This window comes from Castor canadensis, chromosome 1 (assembly GCF_047511655.1).
Source record: "Castor canadensis chromosome 1, mCasCan1.hap1v2, whole genome shotgun sequence".
Classification (NCBI taxonomy): Eukaryota; Metazoa; Chordata; class Mammalia; order Rodentia; family Castoridae; genus Castor; species Castor canadensis.
The window spans coordinates 205894443-205918467 of NC_133386.1; the positions used below are offsets into that span (position 1 = coordinate 205894443).

At 46.7% G+C, this 24025-nt stretch overlaps 1 protein-coding gene across 12 annotated transcripts in view; it reads left to right on the plus strand.

Annotated features, from left to right (window-relative positions):
• Ppfia1 (PTPRF interacting protein alpha 1) overlaps window positions 1-24025 on the plus strand; it is an 80646-nt gene that overhangs the window by 32254 nt on the left and 24367 nt on the right. For 7 of the 12 annotated variants that reach the window (XM_074050846.1, XM_074050864.1, XM_074050869.1 and 4 more), the window contains exons 3-17: window positions 3251-3352; window positions 3668-3832; window positions 4707-4781; window positions 5061-5162; window positions 5376-5597; window positions 6668-6814; window positions 7887-8021; window positions 8940-9014; window positions 9375-9458; window positions 11471-11602; window positions 12893-12955; window positions 14071-14150; window positions 16823-16958; window positions 19906-20129; window positions 22155-22386. In XM_074050846.1, the coding sequence (XP_073906947.1) occupies window positions 3251-3352; window positions 3668-3832; window positions 4707-4781; window positions 5061-5162; window positions 5376-5597; window positions 6668-6814; window positions 7887-8021; window positions 8940-9014; window positions 9375-9458; window positions 11471-11602; window positions 12893-12955; window positions 14071-14150; window positions 16823-16958; window positions 19906-20129; window positions 22155-22386 (1974 nt within the window). Of the gene's footprint in view, window positions 1-1182; window positions 1202-3250; window positions 3353-3667; window positions 3833-4706; window positions 4782-5060; window positions 5163-5375; window positions 5598-6667; window positions 6815-7886; window positions 8022-8939; window positions 9015-9374; window positions 9459-11470; window positions 11603-12892; window positions 12956-14070; window positions 14151-16822; window positions 16959-19905; window positions 20130-22154; window positions 22387-24025 lie in introns of those variants that run through there. The other 5 variants (XM_074050879.1, XM_074050895.1, XM_020185395.2 and 2 more) reach the window with 2 other exon arrangements.

A 24025-nucleotide genomic window follows, 5' to 3' on the forward strand; every position in this document is an offset into this window, starting at 1 on the left:
ACTGAGGCCAATAGGAGAAGGGGACCAGGAACTAGAGAAAAGGTGAGATCAAAAAGAATTAACCTAGAAAGTAACACCCACGCACAGGAAATCAATGTGAGTCAACTACCTGTATAGCTATCCTTATCTCAACCAGCAAAAACCCTTGTTCCTTCCTATTATTGCTTATACTCTCTCTACAACAAAATTAGAAATAAGGGCAAAATAGTTTCTACTGGGTATTGAGGGGGCGGAGTGGGTGGTAAGGGAGGGGGTGGGGGCAGGGGGAAGAAATGACCCAAGCCTTGTATGCACATATGAATAATAAAAGAAAAAAAAAAGACATCCCTACAGAGGGGACCCCTTGAAGAACTAACGAAATCAGTGTATATATATATATATGACGTAAGAGATGAATTAACATCCTTGAAAACAAAGAAGCTGCCCAGCAGAGACAGACGGCGGTAACATAAGAGCAGAGGGTATTGCAGAAACCGTTAAATCTAGGGAATGAAAAGACATGATCCTGATCTGGACATAGTGAAAGACAGAATCAGTGAGTCAGCAGCAACTTCACAAAACTGACCAGACTGCAGCACTGGAGACAAAGTGTAAAATACAAGCTCAGGGCCCTGTGTTCAGCGCCAGCTCTGCCTTTGAGCCCACAGTTGTGAGAGTAAGAATTGCCTTTTGCCCTAACTACTTGCAGTCCAGTCTGATTTTCTTTCACTTGCCACAGGAAGAATCTTCCTCGGTTAAGGATCCATTAATGGTTCAGGGCATAGTGGTGTGCACCTGTAATCCTGGCACTCAGGAGGCTGAGTCAGAAAGATGGAGAGGTCCAGGCCAGCCCCGGCTACCTGGCAACATCCTGTCTCCAAAGATAAAAATAGATAAGTAAAATGAAACTTTTGACACTCTCATTTAAAAAAAAGATCTCATTAATGAGGTGGTGCATGCTCTTGTTTAGGTTAGACGTTAGGTGATCTGATCTGGCAGCCAGCTAGAGGTCACCACCAGAGGAGACCATTGTGAAACTGCAGGGGAAGAACATGCACTTGGTGAAGAATGTTGCATATGACAGGATTGGGTCTGCTCTGCTGCTTCGCTCCCAACCCACTCCCCAGGGCCTGTAGCCTGGGAAGCCCACTCCCACTGTCTTTTGGGCCTTTGAAGATGTCTCAGTACCTGACAGGGTCTTTGTCAAGTTCAGACACATAAGGTGAGTTTTACTCAGTTAGCCAGGGAGGTGGGGTCCTGTGCTGGGGGTGGGCCCTGTGTTGGCTCCAGTGATCCAGTGTTGTCTGCCTTGCCAGATTGAGAGGGGATGCAAGAAGCAGTCCTGGTTCAAATGCCACACACTCCCACCTTACTTACTGGATATTCACACAATTTTTTTTTTTTTTTTTTTTTTTTGGTGGGACTGAGGTTTGAACTCAAAGCTTCATGTTTATAGAGCAGAAGCTCTGTGGCCTGAGCCACACCTGCAGTCCATTTTACTCTGATTATTTTGGAGATGGCGTCTCTCAAAACTGTTTGCCTGGGCTGGCCTTGAACCGAGATCCTCCTGATCTCAGCCACCCAAGTAGCTAGGATTGCAGTTGTGAGCCACTGTTGCCCAGCTCTCTTTTGTTTTGAGACAGGATCTCACTATGTAGCCCAGGGTGGCCTCGACCTCGTGATCCTTCTGCTGCCTCCTGAGTTCTGGGATTGTAGGTGTTTGCCGCTACTGGCTCATGCATATTCTTAAATATGCTTTCCCCATTTGCTGTTGCCCTGTGAGCCATTTCCAGGAGCTTTGAGCAGTTGTTTTTATCTTGGTCTCCAGTTTCCCTGGGCGGGGCAGGGGGAGGCAGGTCTTGGAGCACCTAGTGGTGCCAGGCTAGGAATGAATCACCCGTAGTCCTGGTTCCTACAGAAAAAAATGTTAGCTTCTTCTAAGAGAAATTTTGAGTAAATGAAAATGACCATTAGCTTACCACATACATGAAAATGCTTGCACATGTCCTTCAAGATCTCTGTAGATTATCCACCTCCCCACTCTCCCTACTTTGCTTCCCTTAAATAACATTCGAGAAGCAATAAATCCGATTCATTGTATTCTTTCCATTGCTGACTGTTGATCCCTCACAGATCCATGCTCCACTTTGCATTGTGGCCCATACAGGCCTTGTGGGCCAGACTGGTACAGTCACACTCCAGTGGGCAAGTAGTCAGAGCTGGTTTTGACTTGGGAAGGACTGATATGAATGCAGCTTAAACAACAACCTGATTTTTTTCCAGAGTTACCTAATTCATCCGCTGTTCTGACTACCAGTTAGCCTTTATTCCTCCTTTGTCCTTTAAAGAGAAAAACACTAAAACAGAGAGAAATGTTGGTAAATCATTTTACTTATTTTGGAGGCATGGTTTAAGTGGAAGGCCCTGAGCTCGATCCCCAGTGCTGTCAAGCAAACAAGCAGCAAGGCCCTCCAGCAGTGGGGCACTGACCAGAGGTTAGGACTTCACAACCCTTTAAAAAAGAGAGAAAGAAAACCAAGTGGAGAGTATGAACCTGTGTCTTTTGACTCAGTCATCAGTGGTGTCCATGTGCTCAGTCTGGCAGTGCAGCCCTGGAGTACAGCCAGCTTTCTGGAAGCCTCTCCCAAACGGTGAAGACAATCTTCTAGACCCTCGTCTCTGCATTTGTGAAAATCCATCTTGTAGAGTTGACTGAGCAAATTGTTCAGACTGAGAAACTGGGCCTGGGACATGGTCACCCTTTTCCCCAGGGGACTCTCCAAAGTCCTGTGTTCTTCCCAGGGGAGAGTCAGCATAGGAGAGAAGGACGTCAGGACAGGGTGGTAGCCTTCTACCCTTTTTTCCTTGCTCTCTCTAGTAATTCCAGGTCATGTGTCCGTGAGTCACTTAAGAATGTCTTTATCTGCTTTATCACCGGACCCGAGCTAAGGCATTTACTATGATCTTCTGTGGATGTCAAGGAGATGGGCTTGGATTCTCACATCCCCTGCTGTGCTTACTCCAGGGTCCACGGTAGAGGGAAAGCAAATGGTCTGGCAGGGTCTGATCCATAGGGCATTGTGGTATCAGGCCATTGATCAGTTGCTCTCCCTTTCTCTGGAGCACCAGAGAGACCCCTTTCCCATACGTCCTGGCACAGGGTGACAGCTTCCTGTGCACGTGGCCCATAGAGGCTGATGGAAGGCCTTCCTACAAGGAATTCCTTACCTGTCTTTTCATTTATTCCTCCCTTTGTTTTGCCACTTTCTAGGAGTTTGCAGCGCTCACAAAAGAACTCAATGTGTGCAGGGAGCAGCTTCTTGAGAGGGAAGAGGAAATTGCTGAGCTGAAAGCAGAAAGGAACAACACCCGAGTGAGTTGTGGGTCTGCTTCCCAACTGGTCTGCCATCAGTGTGGGGATCTGTACCACTGTCCTAGAATGAGACAACTTGTGTGTGCTTTTAAACATGTAATCTTGTCTCTCCCACTGAGCAGAGTGCCTGTCACCTCAGCTTTCGATGCAGCTTGAGATTGCTGTGGGTAGCGAGACTTTAGTACGCTGGGGGAGCTTCTGACTGCTTGCTGGCTTCCAGGGATTCACACTTGGTTTAGCATGCGATCACAAGGCACTCAGATGTGAAGTGGAATGTGCTCTTTATCACACCTTTCTTCTGGCCTCCTGTTTCAGTTGCTTTTGGAGCATTTGGAGTGCCTTGTCTCCAGGCATGAGCGCTCTCTCAGGATGACAGTGGTGAAGAGACAGGCACAGTCCCCTGCAGGCGTGTCCAGTGAGGTAGAAGTGCTCAAAGCGCTGAAGTCGTTATTTGAACACCACAAAGCCCTGGATGAAAAGGTACCATCAGCCATGTGCTAGTGGTTCTAGACCAGCCCAAGCGCTCCCGGAAGGCAGGCGTCATACGTGTGTGAATCCTTGTGAAGACATTTTCTCTGGGAGAAGACCGTGCTCAACTTGATTAACAAGTGCTAGCTAGCTTAAGTGTGTTAAAATGGATTAATTTTGTGTATTGATTTGCTGTTAAGAACTGGATAATCTTAGCCAGGCACAGTGGCTCACAACTGTAATTCTAGCTACTTGGAAGGTTGAGATCAGGAGGATTGTGGTTCAAGGTCAGCCTGGGGAAAAAGTTTATGAGATCCGGCTGTGGTGGCACACACCTGACATCCTAGCTGTGCAGGGAAGCCTGGCACAAATGTGAGCCCCTAACTGAAAAATAGTTACAGCAAAAAGGGCTGGGGGCTCACATGGTTTGTGGTGCAAATGGTAGAGTGCCTGAGGTCAAGCCTCAGTACTGCCAAAAAAAAAAAAAAGAAAAGAAAAATTTATTCAGGGCAGTGTTTCCCTGAACTTAAAATTAAAAGCCATTATGGTGCAGCTCTGTGAGCCCAGCACTCAGGAGGCTGGGGCAGGAGGAGCACAAGTTCCAGGCCAGCCCTGACTATAGTGACACCCTGTCTCAGAAAACAGAAGTAAGAAAATAAAGGCGTTAACAAGGAGGTTTCTTGACAGTAATAGTAATGGAAGACATTGCTCTTGCATTTCATTTATATTAGGGGAATATACAGTAAGAATAAAATAAACCGTGGTGGGGGGGGGGCGGTGGCCCAAATAATGTATATACATGTAAGTAAATGTAAAAACGAGAAACTAAAATGTTTAAAAAAAAAAAAAAAAACCTGTAAACACACCTCAATCCTTTTATTTCCAGGTGCGAGAGCGGTTGCGAGTTGCGCTGGAGAGGTGCAGCTTGTTAGAAGAAGAACTGGGTGCTACACACAAGGAGGTGAGCTGGAATTGGGAGGATTTAATTCTACAAAAAACAGGAGGCCTTCAGCAGTAGAAGTCAGGAGGCATTTTCCAGTGTGGACCATCCTGTTGGGGGCCTGAGCTGCTGTTCCACACTGCAGGGCCTCTTAAGCACTCTTGTGCAGCAGATCACAACACTTCCCGAAGGCATCACACACGCTTCCTTGTTAGGCCGCGTCAGGCATTTTGCTGTCTTCACTCATTTCTCTCACAGAACCTATTTTACTCTGACATTAATTTTGTTTGTTTGTTTTAGTTAATGATTCTTAAAGAACAGAATAATCAGAAAAAAACACTAACAGATGGAGTGCTTGACATAGACCATGAGCAAGAAAATTCACCAAGCACGAATGGCAAGGCAAGTCAGGCCCTTGGGCTTCCTTTGTTCTGACTCCGTTTGCCCTGCACTTGTGTGAAGCTGTTGGGAAGCTGTGCCCAAGTAAAGTGCTGCTCACAGCTTGAGTGGCCCATAGATTGCATGAGTCTGTCTTCATAGCCCCTGCTTCCTGGAAGTGTTTCATTTCAGAGTACAGCGAACAGGGTTGTCTAAGGTGTGTATTTGTTCCATCAGAGATCTTCTGATGGCTCCTTAAGCCATGAGGAAGACCTGGCTAAAGTAATTGAGCTCCAAGAAGTCATAGACAAGCAGTCGAGAGAGCAGAGCCAGATGAAGGAGCGCCTGGCTGCCCTCTCCAGTCATGTGGCAGAGCTGGAAGAAGACCTGGACACGGCTCGAAAGGATCTCATCAAGTCTGAAGAAATGAACACAAAGCTGCAACGGGACGTCCGTGAAGTGAGTGATGGCAGAGGTTGCAGTGTGGGCAAGTCTGCTGTCGGGGTGTTTGGACCATTGCACTTTTCTCCTTTTTGTGCTTCACTCTCCCAGTTACTTTCATCCTTGGGGTTCCTTTTGAGAAATAGTGAGACAGAACAGTGTGATGGGACCTATTTAATCACTTACAAAATAAATGAGGACTGGATACTTTCTCCTGGTACCCCTGTAAGAGAGATCCTCCCCACCATTTAGCACATGTGTAGAGCAGGGTTAATTTCTCTTTTCTCCTCTGTAAATTCAGACCAAAGGGAAATGTTTGCATATGTTACAGAACCCGCTAAGTTCTGTTACTCTTTGGCTGCAGTAAATAGTTTACATGCAGAGAACTGTGAGCTTCTTTTAAGACCTGCCTTTTTAAATATTAAGACTTGTTAACAAGGAAGGACCTAAAAGCAGAGGATTTAGGGATAGAAGACAAGTAGTGCACATGCAGAAAAGTCTGGTCTAGTCACATGTTTGCTAGTGTGCAGTGTTAATTTTGCTGCCAGATTTTGCCTCCAACTTCATGTGGTTGTAAAATCCAGTGAATACTTTGACTTGTTTCCATTTGTCCATACGCTTGAACTTTGTCATTGAATGAGATTTGACACAGCTTTTACCCTAGAAAGTGAGACCTGTTTCTTGGCGCCGTTTGTATCAAGAGGCCACACTTGTCCTGTGTAAGCCCGTCTGTACCTTGGGGCAGACATAGGCGGCACCTGCATTGCAGATACCTTCACCTGCTTGAATCCTTGCAGTCTGTGTATTTTCATCGTGTGACTCAGGAAAGAGTAAGCTTGGTAATGCGAGTGGCCAGACATTCAGGAAGCCAGTTAATTGTGTGCTAATCATAACAGGAGGATAGTCATTACATATGAGGTAGGTGCATTTCATTCAATTGTGAGAAAATAGACATCAATTTAGTTCGGGGGATAATAATTTTATATTTGTTTTATACTTAGTATTTAGTCCAGTTTTTCCTCTCCTGAATATTTTAATGTGTTATGTATTAACTACCTACCTTTTTCCCTCTGAAATATTTAACGCAGGCAATGGCCCAAAAGGAGGACATGGAAGAGAGAATCACTACCCTTGAAAAGCGCTACCTCGCTGCACAGCGCGAAGCCACGTCTGTGCATGACCTCAACGACAAACTTGAAAATGAAATAGCAAATAAGGACTCTATGCATCGGCAGGTAATGAACCTGTTTCTGGTTTTAACTGATAATTAATGAGGATAAAGACCTTTTTCCTCCAAGTTGCATGTTGAAAATAAGTCCAAATGTCATTTTTTTAATGCTATTAGAATATTATGTTCAAGAATAGCCTTGTGCAGGAGGCTCACGCCTGTAATCCCAGCTACTCAGGAGGCAGCGATCAGGAGGATTGTGATTCGAAGCCAGCCCAGGAAATTAATTCTGCTAGACCCTATCTCGAAAATACCTAACACAAAAAGGCAGGTGGAGTGGCTCAAGGTGTAGCCCCTGAGTTCAAACCCTAGTACCACAAAAAAAGAAAAACAGAATTGGTGAGTTGCTTTGACTTACAAATTTTTTGTTCCTGTTTTGGTGGCAGTGGGATTTGAACTCAGGGCCTCATACTTGCTAGGAAATGGCTGTTCTGCTTGAGCCACATTCCAGCTCTCAACTTACAAGTTTTGATTATTTAAGATTTAATTCATGAACAAGGCCCTGAGTTTTTCCCCAACACTGCAAAGCAAAATTGTACATTGAAAAAGTAACTGGAGCAGCTTGTCATTTGGTGTGCCTATGCACTGTGACTGCCCCCTGCATTGTGTCACCTGTAAGGATGAAATAGATTTCTTTTTTTGAGGTAGAGTCTCACCATGTACTCCAGACTGCCCTCGAACTTGAGGTCCTCCTGCCTTAGCCTCCAGAGTGCTGGGGTCACAGGCATGGGCTGCCATGCTCAGCTTAGGCTGAAATTTTTCATTTTGTTTTGGTTTTGAACAAGGGTTGGTACTGAGTCCTTCATACTTTGTCAGTAAGAATGAGTAATTTCTTACAGAAAAACTAGTTTTCTTTAGTGTATAAGAACCTTGGGGGTTTTTGTTTGTTTGTTTGAAAAAAAAAAAAACTTCTTAGAAGATAATTAGAAAAGGTGAAATCCTTGTCAAGAGGTGTTTTATCAGGCCTAGCAGGTGAGTGTGAAAAGCTTTCTCTGAGGCTCAGTCTGTCTGCATTTGTTTTACCTGTTAACAGTTGAAAGGGTAAGATTGCATTCTGACACTCAGCTCTCTTTCTGTAGACGGAGGATAAAAACCGCCAGTTACAGGAACGCCTAGAACTGGCGGAGCAGAAGCTACAGCAGACCCTGCGGAAGGCTGAGACGCTGCCAGAGGTAGAGGCTGAGCTGGCCCAGAGGGTAGCTGCGCTCTCCAAGGTGCGTCTGGGCCATCATGGGTCTTGTGCCAGGACTCAGCTGTTCCAGGCAGTGCACCTGAGCCCATGGAACTGTTGTCAGTGCTGGGTTTTCTGAGATAGGAATGCTTCTTGCCTGTCAGACAGTGTCCAACCTGTCCTCTTGTCTGTCAGGTGCATGCTGTTTGTCCAGTGTTGTGATCTAAGAGTCACTGCTTCGTAGGGTTGTTCTAGTCACCAGCTCAAAACATAGACTGGGAGCTGTGTGGAAAAGGATAGACTTCTCAGAAATAGGAAAATGCCATTCTCATTTAAAGACATTCAAACTTAAGTAAATCTTTAAGTAATTTCACAAAATCAATTGACTTAAAAGTATGTTTGTTATTTGAGATGGGTCTTGCTGTGTTTCCCAGGCTGGCTCCAACCTCCTGGGCTCAGGCAGTCCTCCTGCCTCAGCCTCCTGAGTATCTGGACCATAGGAACACTGCCATGTCCAGCTTAACAAACACACTTTTAAAGTGTATTAAAGCTCTCCCAGTCCTCACCGTCCATGGGAAAGCAGCAGCCCCAAAGTGATGGTATAGTTGTTCAACTCGGCCAGCCCGCTTAGGGGTCCCCACAGCACCCGAGAAAGGCTTAACGCTGCAGTGCAGGAAACCTTGGCCACATCTGGACTCCATGTGAGCAGAAGCTGCACTGGCCCCAGTGGGCCTGTTTCCCCTGGCTTGGGCTTAGCTCCTGGGGAGGGACTATGGCTGGAGTGTCTGCAGAGAAAGGAAACCTTGGGGCAGGCGATGGTATCCAGCATCCATAGGCTGTCCATCAAGCTAGTATGTTGCTGTCAGGTGTAACAGAACCTTGACTCCCCGCCATGATCCACTTTTTAAAGTCTCGGTTTCTTTTCTCCCTGCTATCTCTCCTGTCCTTGTCGGCTTTGTAGTCTGATCCTTTGTCTTCTGGGAACTCTGCTGCTAAGGAAGCTAAACTGTTGGAACTTACTTCCAAGCTTAGGAAGGTAGAATGTGCACATTGCCCCTTTCTCATGCTTGCTGCTTGCTGCTTTTCATGCTGGCTCACCAAAAGCAGTGTACAGATGGGGGAGTCACGAGTCTGCTGAGGTCTGTCTGGGGTGGAGGGAACACAGAGGCAGGCACCAGCACCTGCCACGCTTTGGGTCAGCACGAGACGGGTTGTTGCCTCACAGTGTAGCACACGGGCCACAGAGGATGTGGTGATGGAAGCGAGTAAGTGCTGCCCTGTGGTGCAGCTGGAGTGGTCCGTGCAGAGCATGTGGTGCTTGTTGCTGCTGCAGTAGAATATAGCATGGCATTATGAAGTGTGTGTCGGGATCTGCTTACGTTGTCTTTGCTGGCAGGCCGAAGAGAGACATGGCAACATTGAAGAGAGGCTACGACAGATGGAGGCACAGCTGGAGGAGAAGAATCAAGAGCTGCAGCGGGTGCGTATGGAGCTGAAAGGGCTGAGTAGGGATGCTGAGCCTGGGATCCGAGGTGAGGCACAAGAGAGCAGAGGGCCTCTTTTCCACTGCCGCCTTTCCTTCAACTCCCACCCAACTCAGACTTTGGTTCTCCATTTCTCTCCTTGTCCTGCACTTGTTTTGTGGTCTCATCGCTGACTTTCCTAATGCATACACCCCATACACTGGCAGTTTATGTTGGTATTGGTGACAGGAGAAATCTGTGCCGTTGCAGTGCTGCAGGATGGACAGGATCCCCAGGTCTAAGAAGGTTTCTTGCTCATCTAGCTGTCAAGGGACTGCCCCAGTTACAAGTGGGACCCTACACAGATCCCCTAACATCTATGGTACTGGCCAGGAGACCCTCCTGATCATCGAGCAAGGCCCACAATTCAGGATGGCTAGTCCACTTGCTCAGAATGCAGCCAAAGCCTGGCCTCTGTCCCCTGACACTAGTTACTACTCCAAGCATAGTGGTAGGTGTTAGAGTGGCTATTTTAGAGCAAGAAGAACACAAAGACTGAGCAGTGAGGAACATTAGGAGAACGTGTGGTGATGGGTTGTGTCAGTTGAACCCTAAGTTTACCTTGGAACATCTCGGCAGTCTGGAACATCCAGGAAACAAATATGATAAGAGGCAGTCTGAGGCCCAGCAGGCAGCAGGCCTGGTATGCTGGGTTGGAGTCGTCTTTAATAAATGGGTAAGGGGAGGAAGCATAAATGCCTAATTGTAGAACTTTTGCACCCCGCAGCCAATTTTTTGTTATTAATGTAAAGCTGTTAGGTTTTATTTTCACCAGAAGTCTACTCTCGGCCATGCATTGGGAGAATCAGATGAGCTTCCAGGAAATGGCAGTTTTAACTCCCAGGGGAGATGGCACACCAGACAGTCCCCACCCACCTATCTACACGTACTCTCACCTCTAAGCAGGGTGACATTTTTACTTACTAGAGGACATACTTCATTACTGTCTAAGCTGTTCATGGAGTTAGGAAGGACAAGTAAAAGCTGTTTTGCTTTAAGAATTAAACGCTGGCAGGAAAGAAGCAGAGATTTCTAAGAGGGAATGTGTGCGTGTCGGGTCTTCTTTAGCAATGACGGTTGTTGTTACATGTTAGGCACAACCTGATTGCCATGCACTGACCTTACAAGCACAGGGAGATGTCGGGCCCCCACCCCCACCCCACCCCCGCTTCCCCAGTGAGGAACCTGCATGCACAGGGGCTGCTGAACCTCATGGGTGGCCTGTGGATTTAATCCTCCTCCCTGGGCAGAGTGCACCCTGTGCCTGCTGCCCTCTGCTTGGGAGGAGCCCCCTGAGCACAGCAGCCGTGCTCTGGTGATGAGGGCATTGGATGTAGGTGCTACCTGTTAGCACCTATCCCTTCCACCTGTCTTTTTGTGTTCATTCAGGGACAAAAACGCAGCTTTAAACCTGGAAATTGATTATGGTTTTATAAAACACAGACCTGTCAGCTTTGTTACCACATTTTAAAATTATTTAGTCATTATTTATCATTTTTAGATGTAAAGTTCTTTTCTGAGAAATTCAAACAATGCAGGGATATAAAGGAGAGCACTTGAAAGGCTCCCTGTACCTGCTGCTGTGTTCAAAACTTTTTTTTTTTACCTTTTACTTTATAAATTAAATTCCATTTTTCCCTTGAATACAGACCCACGCTTTTATTTTCTCAAGGGAAGTTTCTCTTCGGTATGTGGATAAGCAGATCCTTAAATCTCCACTGTTCTTCTCAAGAACCTTCCCTCTGGTCCACCTGACAGCTGATGGCTGGTGACATTCCTGGCACCCCTGAGTACTTTGTTTTGTGGAAGCAACAGGACCTTCTAGTTAGTGACCTCTCCAAGCTTTAGTCCTGAGTTTCCGGATGTCCTTGACTGTGGACAACAGTGGGAAGGAGTGAGGAGAGTGGCACACATGTGACTGTGTGAAGTGAGAAACTTCAAACCTGAAGTTTCTGTTTCTCCTATGTAGGCCAGGCAGAGAGAAAAGATGAATGAAGAGCACAATAAACGTTTATCAGACACTGTGGACAAGCTTCTCTCAGAGTCCAACGAAAGGCTTCAACTCCATCTGAAGGAGAGGATGGCTGCTCTGGAAGACAAGGTGGGCAGACACACCGTGGAGCTCTCCTACTGAAGAGTGCTCTTCTACCACAGGTTGGGGCAGGTGGGGCAAGGCACAGCTGCTGTCCAGTCACCAAGCTGACTTCTTATTGCTGTGTCCTTGTCCCATTTGTGTGGGGGAGTTGATTGTCATTCAGGAGTAGGTAAGTTCTACAAAGGGCCAGATAGCACATATTTTAGGCTTTTAGTAATTATGAATAGTTAAATAATTTTATGATAGTTACTAATTAGCACAAAAGCAGCCAAAGGTAGCATATAAACAAATGGACATGGCTTTGGTCCAATAAAATGTCGTTTTCATGCCAGGTGTGATGGTGCATGTCTGTAATGACAACGCTTAGGGCCAGAGGCAGGAAGATCTCAAGTTCAAGGCCAATGTGGCTACATAGTGAGACCTTATCTCCAAAAAAATTGTTTTTCATTTTTAGAAATGGGCTGTGGATTGCATTTGACCAGCAGCCTTAATCTGCCAGTATCTGCACTAGGGTCTTCATTTGGTCCAGCCTCCACCCTCACTAACCTCTGCCATTTAAAACGTGCCTAACAGGAGGGGCTTAATCATTTACACCCAGACACTCCCCTGTTTCAACTCCCACCTTCTTTTGCTTCCATTGGGTTTGGAAGAATGAAGGGCGGCCCGGAGTCTCTGTCAGAGATGCGGTAATGGGAAGCAGTTGGGCTCACCTTTGGTGATCCCTGTCCTAGCTGTGCAGTGTCCCTGGAGGTGAGATTCACGAGTGTCCTGAGATTGGCACTGGGGTGGGGTTGTACTCATTTGAGATGGTTGTTACTCATTATGCTACACATGTATTTTACATGGACTGATTACAAGGCATTGTTATAGACCACACAGGACAGTTCCTCTCATCTTCTTTATCAGTAGGTCAGACATAGGTAGAAATACATTATCTTAGATTTTAATTATACGTTTAAAACTCAATTTCATGCTTCCCAAGTGACCAATGAATTGCAAGACCTGAAAGTTAGTATAAACCAGTTTACTTGCTCAAATCTACCTGCACCATAAGCTTGGCATGCCTGCAATTAGAAATTTGATCAATGAAGGAGCCAGTTTTGCAGGAACGAGAGAAATAACTAGAGCTGCCATTGGCTCATGGTCAGCATTTCACTCGTCCTGGGGTGCTGCTCCCTCATGCATCTGTTAACCTTTCTTTTTCTGCAGTGGTTCAGTTTTCAAACAAGTATGGCCATCTTGTATTATATGGAACATGGTAAAGAATCAGCACTGAAGGACTCTAATCTTTTTCAGAATTCTCTGTTACGAGAAGTTGAAAATGCAAAGAAGCAATTAGAAGAAACGCAACACGATAAGGTACTCAAGTGTTCTCCAAGTCACTGAGCGGCCGTTGGGAGCTGAGTGGTGTCATTATTTGTAGTGACGCAGATAGTTGGCGGAAGTTGCCATCAGCTTTCTGTATGGCTCTCCTAGTCACCAGCATAAGGTGCACAGCACTCCTAGATTTGCACGTTGAATGCTTTGGGTTCGAGATGCAATGTGTGTGGTTCAAAATTCTGGGTCCTTTATGGGTTTGACACTAAAATACCAGCATAAGCCTTTCATCAAAACATTGCTGTTGGGGGTTGGTGGTGTGGCTCAAGTGGTAGAGCTCCTGCCTAGCAAGTGCAAGGCCTTGAGTTCAAACCCCAGTACTGCCAAAACAAAGCTGTAAATGAAAACAGTGCTGACCCTGGGTTCCGTACCTAGCAACACACACACACTCCCTAAGAATAAAAAAGAACAGTGCTGTTGGACAGAAATATTAGTATGAGCTACATACATAATTTCCAACCTTCTAGTAGACACATTTGGAAAAAAAAAACAAAGAAATAGGTAAAATTGATATTATTTAGCCTAATATACCCAAAACGTTACTGTTTCATTATATATAAATACAAAGTGTTGATGAGCTACTGCACATTCTGGTTCCATACTAAAAGTCTTTGAAGTTTGCTGTGCAATCTGTAATCACTGCACATGACATTTTGGTCTGGTGAATTCACAGGCTTAGCAGCCATGTGGCAGTGGCTAGTGTACTGGACAGTGCAGATCTAGAAGTGAGATCGGAATACAGGTGATACAGGAAGTGAGAACAGTGCAGAGAGTGGGCAGCAAGAAGCGAGTGCCATTCCCCTGCTCTCCAGGAGCATTCTCCTCTACAAAATGTGTTAATGACTTTGTGCTTATCCCTTTGGTAACTTTTGTATGACTAAGACGGAGCTTTGCAAAAGTTCATTAGGCTTTACCTTAATTTGGTGGTTTGTGTGATTATGTTTATTGTATGACTCACCAAGAAATTTTCTCAGGTTTGAAATGTTTGATGTTCATAGCTGCTAATTTTATCTGCTACCAGTATTTGAGCATATTTGATGCAAATTTTTAAATCTAAGAGAGAGCTTTTTTACTGTAAGTCATTTACTGTTTTGTAGGACCAGCTTGTCCTAAACATTGAAACACTGAGGGCTGAGCTAGACCAGATGAGACTGAGAGGTGCTTCACTTCATCATGGGTATGGTATTAACAAATTAATAGGAGTGTTTTTAGCACCTGTTGTATGCATGCGGGGGCCTGTCCTTGCCTTGTGGGTAGTACAGCTAGAGATAGTGCAGGCAGGGCCTGACCTCCAGGAACTTGCAGCTAGCAGGCAGGAGGGAGAATAAAGTGTCCTTCCCAAGGTGAGAGCAGGTACCTGGGTGGCATATTGCTCGTAACACTCAGAAACACGGGACAGGTTCAGAAGGTGGGGGAGTGGTCAGTTAACATTTGGACGAATTGAGGTACCCAGTGGATTGTGACATGGACACTGTTGGGACAGGAGGACATAGCTCAGAGGTAAAACCTTCACAGAACTGAAGTTGCATTGTGGAGTGAGTCTGCTGAGGGAGCAGCTGCACAGCTGGAGCTCAAGAGATTCTGTGACATCAGGGCTTATACAGCATTTGGAATGGTTCTTTTTTGCAAGACACTGAAGGTTTGATGGTCATATGAAAGTGTACTGAGATGAGTTGGAGTTGGCTGACATGGGGGCAAATCGCCTGGCTTGTGAGTAAGTTCAACATGCCCAGCACACAAATACCGCAGCCTTATTTCTCCCTCTCTTTGTGATAAGGGCGGCTCTTATTAAGGTATTAAAATGTTGTTCTGTTTTTGTTTCTTTGAAGAAAATGGCCATCAAGTGAGAGTTGAACTTTAGCAAAGTTACTAAGGCAGTTACCTGGTCACCTTTTTTACAGGCTTCTGCTTGAAACACACATGGCAGGCAGTGAGGGCCTGTGTGGATACTTCTACCTTGATGAGTTTAGGGTCTTGTGAAGGGCTGGGGCAGCCTGTAGCCTGTCCTACCAAACCTACTTCTAGACAAGAAGAGGAAGCAGTGAAAACAGAGCCAGAAACCTTCACAGTCTGCACAGCTTTCCAGGAGGGAGGTTTCCTGCTCACAGAGAGAAGCTGCTGAGGGCCACGAGGACAGAGAGAAGCTTTGACTGCTGTTGGGGAGAGAGCACCACTGAGAGGCTGGTGTCATCAGTGTGACCTCAGCAGCAAGAGGGAGTCAGTAAGGTGTGTGTTAGTAGGAAGATGTGGGGAACTGATGGTGTGGATGAGACAGTCTTACCATCCTCCCATCTCTGCCTCTGGAGAGCTGGTTATCTACCATAATGCCTGGCTTTCATGTGTGACAAAACAGAGTTTTAGTGATGAAGGGAAGGAAAGAAGTTGAAGTGGCAATACAATTAAGGGGACACTTCTTTAAGATGGAGAAGGCTTACCCATGTTTGCCAGCTGGGGTGTGATAAGTGAAAGATGACAAGGGAGAGGAAGTGTTTGCTCTGGGAGCCCCAAGGGGGCAGGCAAGGATGGACTGTGACACACATGGTTGGCTTGTCTAAAGACAGTGGGCAGCAGAAGCCAGGCAAGGAGGACCTGGCCTGGTTTTCCAAGAGGAAGGTCTAGGGCTTCCACATCAGGTGGCTTAGAGGGGAAGAAGCCTATCACAGTAGGATGGTATAGGTCCTTGTAGGAGGAATGAAAAGACTGGGTAGCCACTTACTTCACATGACTTGACAGTTACCTTGTTAAGAATTGATTCTGTGATCTTCTCCTGGAAGTAAAGGTTGTCTCCCCTGAAGAATGGGAAAGACAGAAGAGGGACTTCCATCAGTGGGCTGGAAGTGATTGGGGGCGGGGGGACATAAGCCTGGAAAAGGGCATCAGCAATAGGAGGTCTGTCAGTGGTCCTCAGAGGATCCTGAACTGCACCTTACGTGCAGTTGCTCATGTGTGGTGAGCTTTGTCCACCCCTGGGGGTGCCACACCTCAGAGCAGCTCGCTAGGAATCCTGTTGAGAAAGACAAGCTGTTTCTTTCGGGATGAGTGATGGGGCGTGCAGAGGTGGCTGTGGCCAGGGGAAAAGTCCAGACTTGACACCTTACAAACAAGCATGCACCTCACAATCACTCACCAGGCATCTCCTTAAAACACAGGGAACGCGAGGGCTCTGCCAGCCTACAGTGAACAGGTGCCATGTCCTAAGGCCCTGTCTGCAGCTCTGCTGGAGAGTTGTGAGGGATCCCCTACAGAACCTCCTATAATAACATCAGTGGGTTCCGTCTTCGAGATCTTTGCTTCAGGAACAGAGGCAGCACCTTCTTTCTCCAGAACTAGGGTGCTAAAGGAAGCAGAAACTGGGCAGCAAGAGGATAGGCATGCTGTGACTAAGTTCCCACTACTCCACGGGCCTTGACCAAGAGAACGGCCGCTCAGTCCTCTCCTCCTTTTCTGGGGCCTTCTTAGTGCTGTGTTCGTTGCTGTGACCTAAGTGCACACTCTGTGAGCTTTGGGTTCAGAAGCATGGAAGCAGCTTCAGTTCCAGTCCATAGGTGCCCAGCTGTGCTGAAGGGACTTCTGCAGCCAGGCCTCCGGGGGCACTTGTCACCTATGGTTCTCATGCCATGAATCTTGGCACAAGTGGGAAAGCCCCAGAGCAGTCTTTGTGGGTTTTCCTGGATGGTGGATTTCCTGACTTGGTGGGGCTGAAAGACTAAAAATTGCAATGTTGGCTAGGAGTAGGCAGCACTGAGTTCTGAAGGCCCAAGGAGGTGCCCTTCAGGGAGACCTTTTCCTGCATGAAGTCACAGTTAGTTTACCTTTCTTCTAATACCGACCTTTTCTTTCACATTTCAGCCGACCCCACCTGGGCAGTGTCCCAGATTTCAGGTTCCCTGTGGCAGATGGGCACACAGATGCCTACAGCACCAGCACAGTCTTGCGGCGCCCCCAGAAAGGCCGGCTGGCAGCGCTGCGGGATGAGCCCTCCAAGGCAAGGCCTCAGCTTACATTAGCAGCTCGCCTGTCCATCCTGAAGTAGCACTCGCGACCTCGCGACAGGCCTCTTGCCTCCTCTTCTTCTCTGTTTTCCTTTTCCTGGCTTTTCTGGCTAAGAGTTTGCTTTTAGGGCATGCTTGGTTTTTTATCTTTTTTATTTTTTCTTTTTTGGTGGTGGTGGTGGTGGTGGTGGTGATACAGATGTTTGAACGTGAGGCCTCATGCTTTCTAGGCAGGGGCTCTACCACTTCAGCCACATCCCCAGTTCTTTTTTTTTTTTTTTTTTAAAGTGCAATGCTAATTAGTACCAATTTGAAGTAGTAGTTAAATGTAAATGAATACACATTATTTGTACTGTAGTGAAAAGAACTCATATTTCTGCTACTATGACAAATATCTGAAATAGTCGACTTAAAAAGAGAAAAGCGTTTTTTGCCTCACAGTTTTAGGGGTCTAAGTCCATGATTGGTTGGCCTTGTAGCTTTGGGTGAAGCAGCATGTCATGACAGAAGCATGTGAGGGAACACAGCTCACCTCATGGTGAGGAACAGGAGTGGCCAGTACCCCACAGTTCCTTTCAGGGGCCTGCTCCCAGTGGCCTAGCATCCTCTCACTCGGCCCACGTAATGAAGTCTCTACTGCCTACACAGTGGACCCATTAACAGCATGGTCTGTTCAGCAGTGTGTGCTTGGATAAGTTTCTATATTAACTTGAGCATCCACATTCATTGGAGTAATTTGGACCAGACACCATTGTACATCAGCTCTGTGACAGTGAATAAAAACAAACCGAATGCCACCCTTCAGAGCACACAGGCTAGTGAGGAGAGACAAGTGGTCAACAATAAACCATGGTGTGGGTGTTAGCTGTCTGGCCCTGTGTAGCCACCTCCTACAAAGCTCCGTGGACAGCACTGGACACCGCAGCTCACTCGTCTGAGTCTGGGAGCCGCATGGCAGGATGCCTCAGGCCCAGAGCCTCTTGTGCTTGCAGCCCTTGGAGGACTCAGGAGGTATACTCACATAGACTTGGTCCCGCTGTGTGGACCTGGCCCTGGGCTGCCTGAGGGTCCTTGTGGTGTGATAGTGGCTTCCCGCAGAGCTCACATTGTAAGAGAGCTGAGAGAGAGCCCAGAGTGCCTTGCCTCGTCTTGGAAGTCACACTCCATCCAAGTCGCAGAGTTGTGAACATAGTTCACACCATCCCCATGTGTCAGATGGAAATAAGGAGCAGGCAGGGGGACCTGCATTGTAGAGCAACAGGTAGAATTTTAAACAGAGTAGCCAGGAACTGTCACCATGAGGGTGACATGAGAGCAGAACCCTGTAGGAAAAAAAAGAAGGGACCATTCTGACTCTGAACTGTTAGGAGGTGCCCGCAAGCTGGGCTGAGAGGGTGGGTGGACAGAAGATGACCAGGGTGGCATGACTTGAGCAGCTGGAAGGACCAAGTCTGTGACCTGAGATAAGGGAGTCTGCAGGCCTTGGGGAGGCTAGGAGATGGCCTCAGCTGTGTTCGGGTGGTAGGCTTGTCTTATGTGCAAGAGGAGGAATTGGATATTGGATGGTGGCCATTGGATATTGCAGCATGGAACCCAAGGAAACAGTCTAGAACTAGAGATGAAAACTTGGGGGGTGATGGAGAGGCAGATGGTATTTAAAGGTGTGAGACAAGGTGAAGTCAGGCATGGAAGCCTGTTGATAGAGCCATGGACCATGAGGCTCCAGACTTACAGGCTAGGAGCATGAGATGGTGGAGTGACTATCAGGAGGAACCCAGGAGAGGTGGGGTCCTGGGCCAGGTAAGCAAGAGACTCTGGGGAACGGACAGCATCCAAGGCAGGTTAGATGGACAGGTGATCTGCCAGCTGGTAAGGTTGGTAACTATGGGTTGGCACTGCCCTGGAGCAGCTCTGCTGAAGGAGGTATGGCTTGGTGCAGAGGTTTCACTCTGGTGGGCAGAGAAGTGAGATGATAGGCAGCAAGAGCCTGGGGTGGGGAAAGGTTCTATGGTTTCTCTATAATTATTTTAAGGAAGGAGAGGGGAGAAAATGTTGTGCTGATGGGATAATTCAAAGGGAGGGAGAAAGCGTGAGAGAGGAGAGTATGGGCCTCAGCTTCACACCGTGGCCATCAGCTGGGAGTGAGAAAGGCAAGGTGTGTGAAATGATCACAGGGATTCCACACCCCTAGTGCACAAGGCTGTCCTCTGCGTGTCCTGGTTACAAACTGGAGTCTTCCCACATGAGCTGCTTTTCTCCAGAAAACCCTGCGTGCCAGCTGGCTGTCCACTGGTGCTAAGGAGCTGTGCATCCTCAGGGTTGCTCCTTCTCTGTTTTGCTTCCGTCTTCTTGCTTTTCTCAACGCTGTCAGCACCAGGCTCACTAAAGGAAACTAGAAACTCAGATTCACTGTCATTTGCTGACATGGGTGGATGTGATGGCAGCTGAGTGAACCCAGCTGGTGTGTAAGTTTAGGTCATTTTGTACTTTCTGTTAAGATGGCCAATTGGGATACAGATGAATTTGTATCTTTTTGAAGTTTGGGGTTTTTTCACTGCTGTCTCCCCATTGTGAGTCATTGCAGAAATGCTTCATGTGCACATAAAGACATTGACATTACAAGGCAGTCCAAATGATAGATTCCCTGTTTCTCTTTCCCCCTCCCCCTTTATTTGTTGGTTGAGACAGGGTCTCACTAAGTAGCCCAGGCTGGCCAGACAGGGTCTCACAGTCTCCCTGCCCCAGCCTCCCAAGTGATGGGATTACCATGCCTCTGTCTCTTCTATCACTTGCTTAGCAGTTAATAGTTTGTAAGCACGACCTGTCTTTGCAAACTCTTGGGGCCTCCATTTCAAATGGTCATATTTCTGAGCGCTCTCTCTCAGGCTCCTATGACTGGTGCCTCTGCTCTCAGTCTGCTGCGATGTGTCTCCTTAACAGGTACAGACTCTCAACGAGCAGGACTGGGAGCGGGCCCAGCAAGCCAGTGTCCTGGCAAATGTGGCACAGGCATTTGAGAGTGATGTGGACGTGTCTGACGGTGAAGACGACAGGGACACTCTGCTCAGCTCTGTTGATCTGCTGTCACCCAGCGGGCAGGCCGATGCACAGACACTGGCCATGATGCTTCAGGAGCAGCTGGATGCCATCAACAAGGAGATCAGGTGTGTTAGGGTTCATTTCCTGGGGAGGCCTGCATGGTCTGAAAGGCCCAGCATAATGAAACATACTTATATTTGGTTTTAAGAATTTCTATGATGGCCTTGATTATAAACTCACATAGCCCGTGCACCCCCACTCGCAAACCAGTGTCATTGTGCCAGGGCTTTTGTGAAAGACACAGTGGAAGGTGAGACATTTAGTTCCCTCCTGGCAGCAAAAGACAGTTAGAGGCCTAGCTGGAGGGTCTCAGTGCCACCTGAGGGGGTCTAGGGCTCCATTGTTCCCTGCCATTCAGAAAGCTGTGCCTGGGAGGACAGATTCATGGAACACAGGGAAGGGTTCTGCCCTGAATGGTGGGGACTGGAACATGCTGTGGATGAACAGCACTGGCCTTTGTTCGGTTGGAAGTGCCAGTGCAGGGTGACTCGGCAGCAGAGACAAGCAGAGCTCAGCCCGGGGCAAGCAAAGGGTGGAAGGTGTGGTAGAAAGTGAGGGAGAGCTTATCAACCCCTGCTCAGCCAGTGTGCACTTGACTCTGAGCCTCAAAGGTCCCCCTGTGCGTCTCCCAGCACAGATGGGCTGCTGTGTTATACCCTCAGAGCCACGTCTTCCAGTGCCTGTCACACGGCCCACACAGAAAGCAGGTTTCCCACTCCGGTTAATACAATACATGAAAATTCATCCTCTGCAGGATGAGTGGCCAGAGGCGAGGTGTCCAAATCACTTTAGTCTCATCAGTACTTGACAGGGTTTTTTCTTTAGCACATTAGCTGTTACAGTGGGAAATTGACAAAATAGTGAGCCAGCTGTGGAATCAGACCCAAGCCTTGGCTATGTAGTGATGGAAAGGCCTTAGGTGGGGGAGTAAGGGAGGGGGTGGGGGAAGGGGGGGGAAATAAAAAAAATTTAAAAAAAAAGAAAGGCCTTAGGTATCTGCTGTTGACAGTGGTATGGTCTTGGGGCTCAGTACTGGGTTCATTTCCCAGGGAGACCCCTGCAGGGGTGCCTAGAGATCTGCTGCATGGGTTCAGAGCAGAAGTAGCCCAGCCAGTCCTGGACCCAAGTAAAGAGCATCGGGGGTTCAGGGGCTCTCACTTCATTCTCACAAAGTTGACACTCATGGAAATGCCCATTCCTGCCTGGGAAGAGCCTGAGGTCAGCAGAATAACCTCCAAAGGCTACAGGGATGGCCATGGTAAGTGCAGAAGCAGAACCTTTTCCTGCAGCCATGGGGATGTGGGAGGTTCCTGTACTTTCAGCTTTTATTTTCACAGTGTATTGCTAGATAAAAAGATTGGCAATACATGCAACAGCTGATCTGGCATCTGACTTCTAGACCTCCCTCTGTCAGTAATGATCAAAAAGCTTTCCTTAGATTCCGTGAGTAAGAGCCTTAGTTGCAAGGGTTGCCACAGGGTTTCTGTACTTCAATACTAGAATGACCGTCACTGCTGCTTAGTGCTCCAGTCAGTGCACTGTGGCCAGCACACATCCAGAAACCCAACAAGACCAGCAACGCCTGTGCTCACATTTCAACTTTAAAAAGTCAGCTCAACGTTTTCTTTTAGCCTAGTGTTAAGTGTTAGGAACTCCTAATTGCTTTGTGGATCAATTCTTTGCATCAGAGTCCCTGAGTTTCCATGAAATCTGTAAATAAATGTCAGCCTCACTCTAACAATAGGAGAGAGAACAGTTGTAAAGTTAAAATAGTTCATCTCTTAATAAGGACATTATTAGTTGTAACCATAGAAAAAGCTGCAAGCTAGCCCTCTCCAAAACTGTAGTATAAGTAAATTCAAATGAGTAATAGCAGAACCAACTTGGTAAGACTCAATGGGAAAATTACTTTGTTGTTCTAAAATTCAGCATGATAGGTAAAGAGTTTAAGGTTTTGCTGAAGTGTAAATCAAGCTAGTTAATATTGGTATTTACTCAGAGTAATGCAGAATATAAGCATATTTTTTCATCCATCCACAGCAATCTCTTTGCTAATGAAGGGAAAGTGACCACCTTTGTTTTGATTTTAGGTTGATACAAGAAGAAAAGGAGAACACAGAGCAGCGGGCAGAGGAGATTGAGAGTAGAGTTGGCAGTGGAAGTTTAGACAATCTTGGTCGTTTTAGATCAATGAGCTCCATCCCCCCCTACCCTGCCTCCTCGCTTGCTGGCTCCTCCCCTCCAGGCAGCGGTCGCTCCACCCCCAGAAGAATCCCTCACAGCCCTGCTCGGGAGGTGGACAGATTGGGTGTCATGACCTTGGTAAGTGTGGCCTTTCCACTGCAGCTTGCCCTAGCACCCATGTGAAGCGTTGCACATGGGATTTGCATTTCTTTTCCCAAAGAAACTCAAGTACCTTTGTTGTTTTAAGATTTTTTTAACGATGTTTTTAAAACTAGCTAGTATTTAATCATTATGTCAGGTTAATTTTAATATTTGGATGACCAGGTTAATAGGCCATCATTTAGCTGTGTGACATGAGGCAGGGGCTTTGTGTAAGCACAGCAGCCAGAAGAGGAGCTACTTCCTGCTGTGTATAATATACAGCTAACAAAAAGTAAATATAGACAGATCTGGAAAGATGTGTGAAAAACCAGGCAGGCATAGTGGGACATGCCTGCAATCCCAGTGCTTGGGAGGGTGAAGTTGAAGGATCACAACTTTGATGCCAGCCTGGAATGAACGAGGTGGCTTCCATAAGCAGAAGCCAAGCAAATTCTGTATCTACAGAGTGAGACCTTGTTGTAAAAAAAAAAAAAAAAAAAGTGCAACAGAGTCAGTGGCGTTCCCATACAGCAGGGTGCAGCTGAATCTTCAGGGCATGTAACCCAAAATAAGGCTGAATTGTATTCTGCATGGGAGCCCATTAGCAGCTAAGCCATCGCTCCCATTGAAGCAGATGGGCTTCTTTGCATGGGGGTCACTTTTGTGGGTCAGCATGGGGTCACTTTTTTTCTCATTTGGTGACCTCAGTCTAGGTTTTGTCATGTGAAGTCATGTTGCAGCGTTCTGCAGTTCCCCTGCACCTCCACCACTGTATCTGTTCCTGTCTGTTTCCATTTTTAGCTGCTTCATTAGCCAGCACACAACTAAATAAACTGAATTATTTAGTGGCCTTTTGATATGCCATACGATTTTATAACGTACACCATTAGCTAACTAGGTCATATTTTAAACTCTGACATTCTCATCTGTGGTTTCGTCCTTATTTCCTTCCAGCTGCTTTATAAGAACAGCCGTGTGTGTTCTTTCTTTATAGTTCAGTCTGCTGGCTGACAGTCTGTCTGCTTCATCGTTGGTTTTTGACTTCCTATGTCATCCTTGTGTTTGTTTTATCACTCTAGTCAGCTCCAGATTCATTTCTTCTCCAGAGCCCAGATCCCCATCAGTCTGTAGTGTACCCAGCCTGCGTCCCTCCAGTACTCTCATGCTGTGACAGCACTCCACAGCCTGCACAGGGACCAACCTGAGCAATGAGTGGTCAGACTTTTTCATTAAAGCTGTAATTACTGTATAGTAAGTGTGAACACAGGCATGAGATAGATGGTTGAGTGTTTTTACTCAATATGTAGCATCTGTATGACTTGTCAGCCAGGTTTTTCCTATGTAAAGAAACCTGTGTGGGATTAATGGAAACTACACAGACGATACACATTCTGGTTTGGGTGGTTGTAAAGGTAAGATCTAAATCTTGACTTACTGAGCATGGGCCAATGTCTTTAACAGACTCTCCTTACTAGAATATCGTACATGAGTTGTAACATGCAACGTTTCTACACAGTACTATGCTAGATTTTGTTCTTATATATATTCACAAGATACCTTGCTTTAAGCAATAAATTTATTTATTTTGTGTTGCAGAGGATTGAACCCAGTATAGATTTATTTTTAAGAATAAATC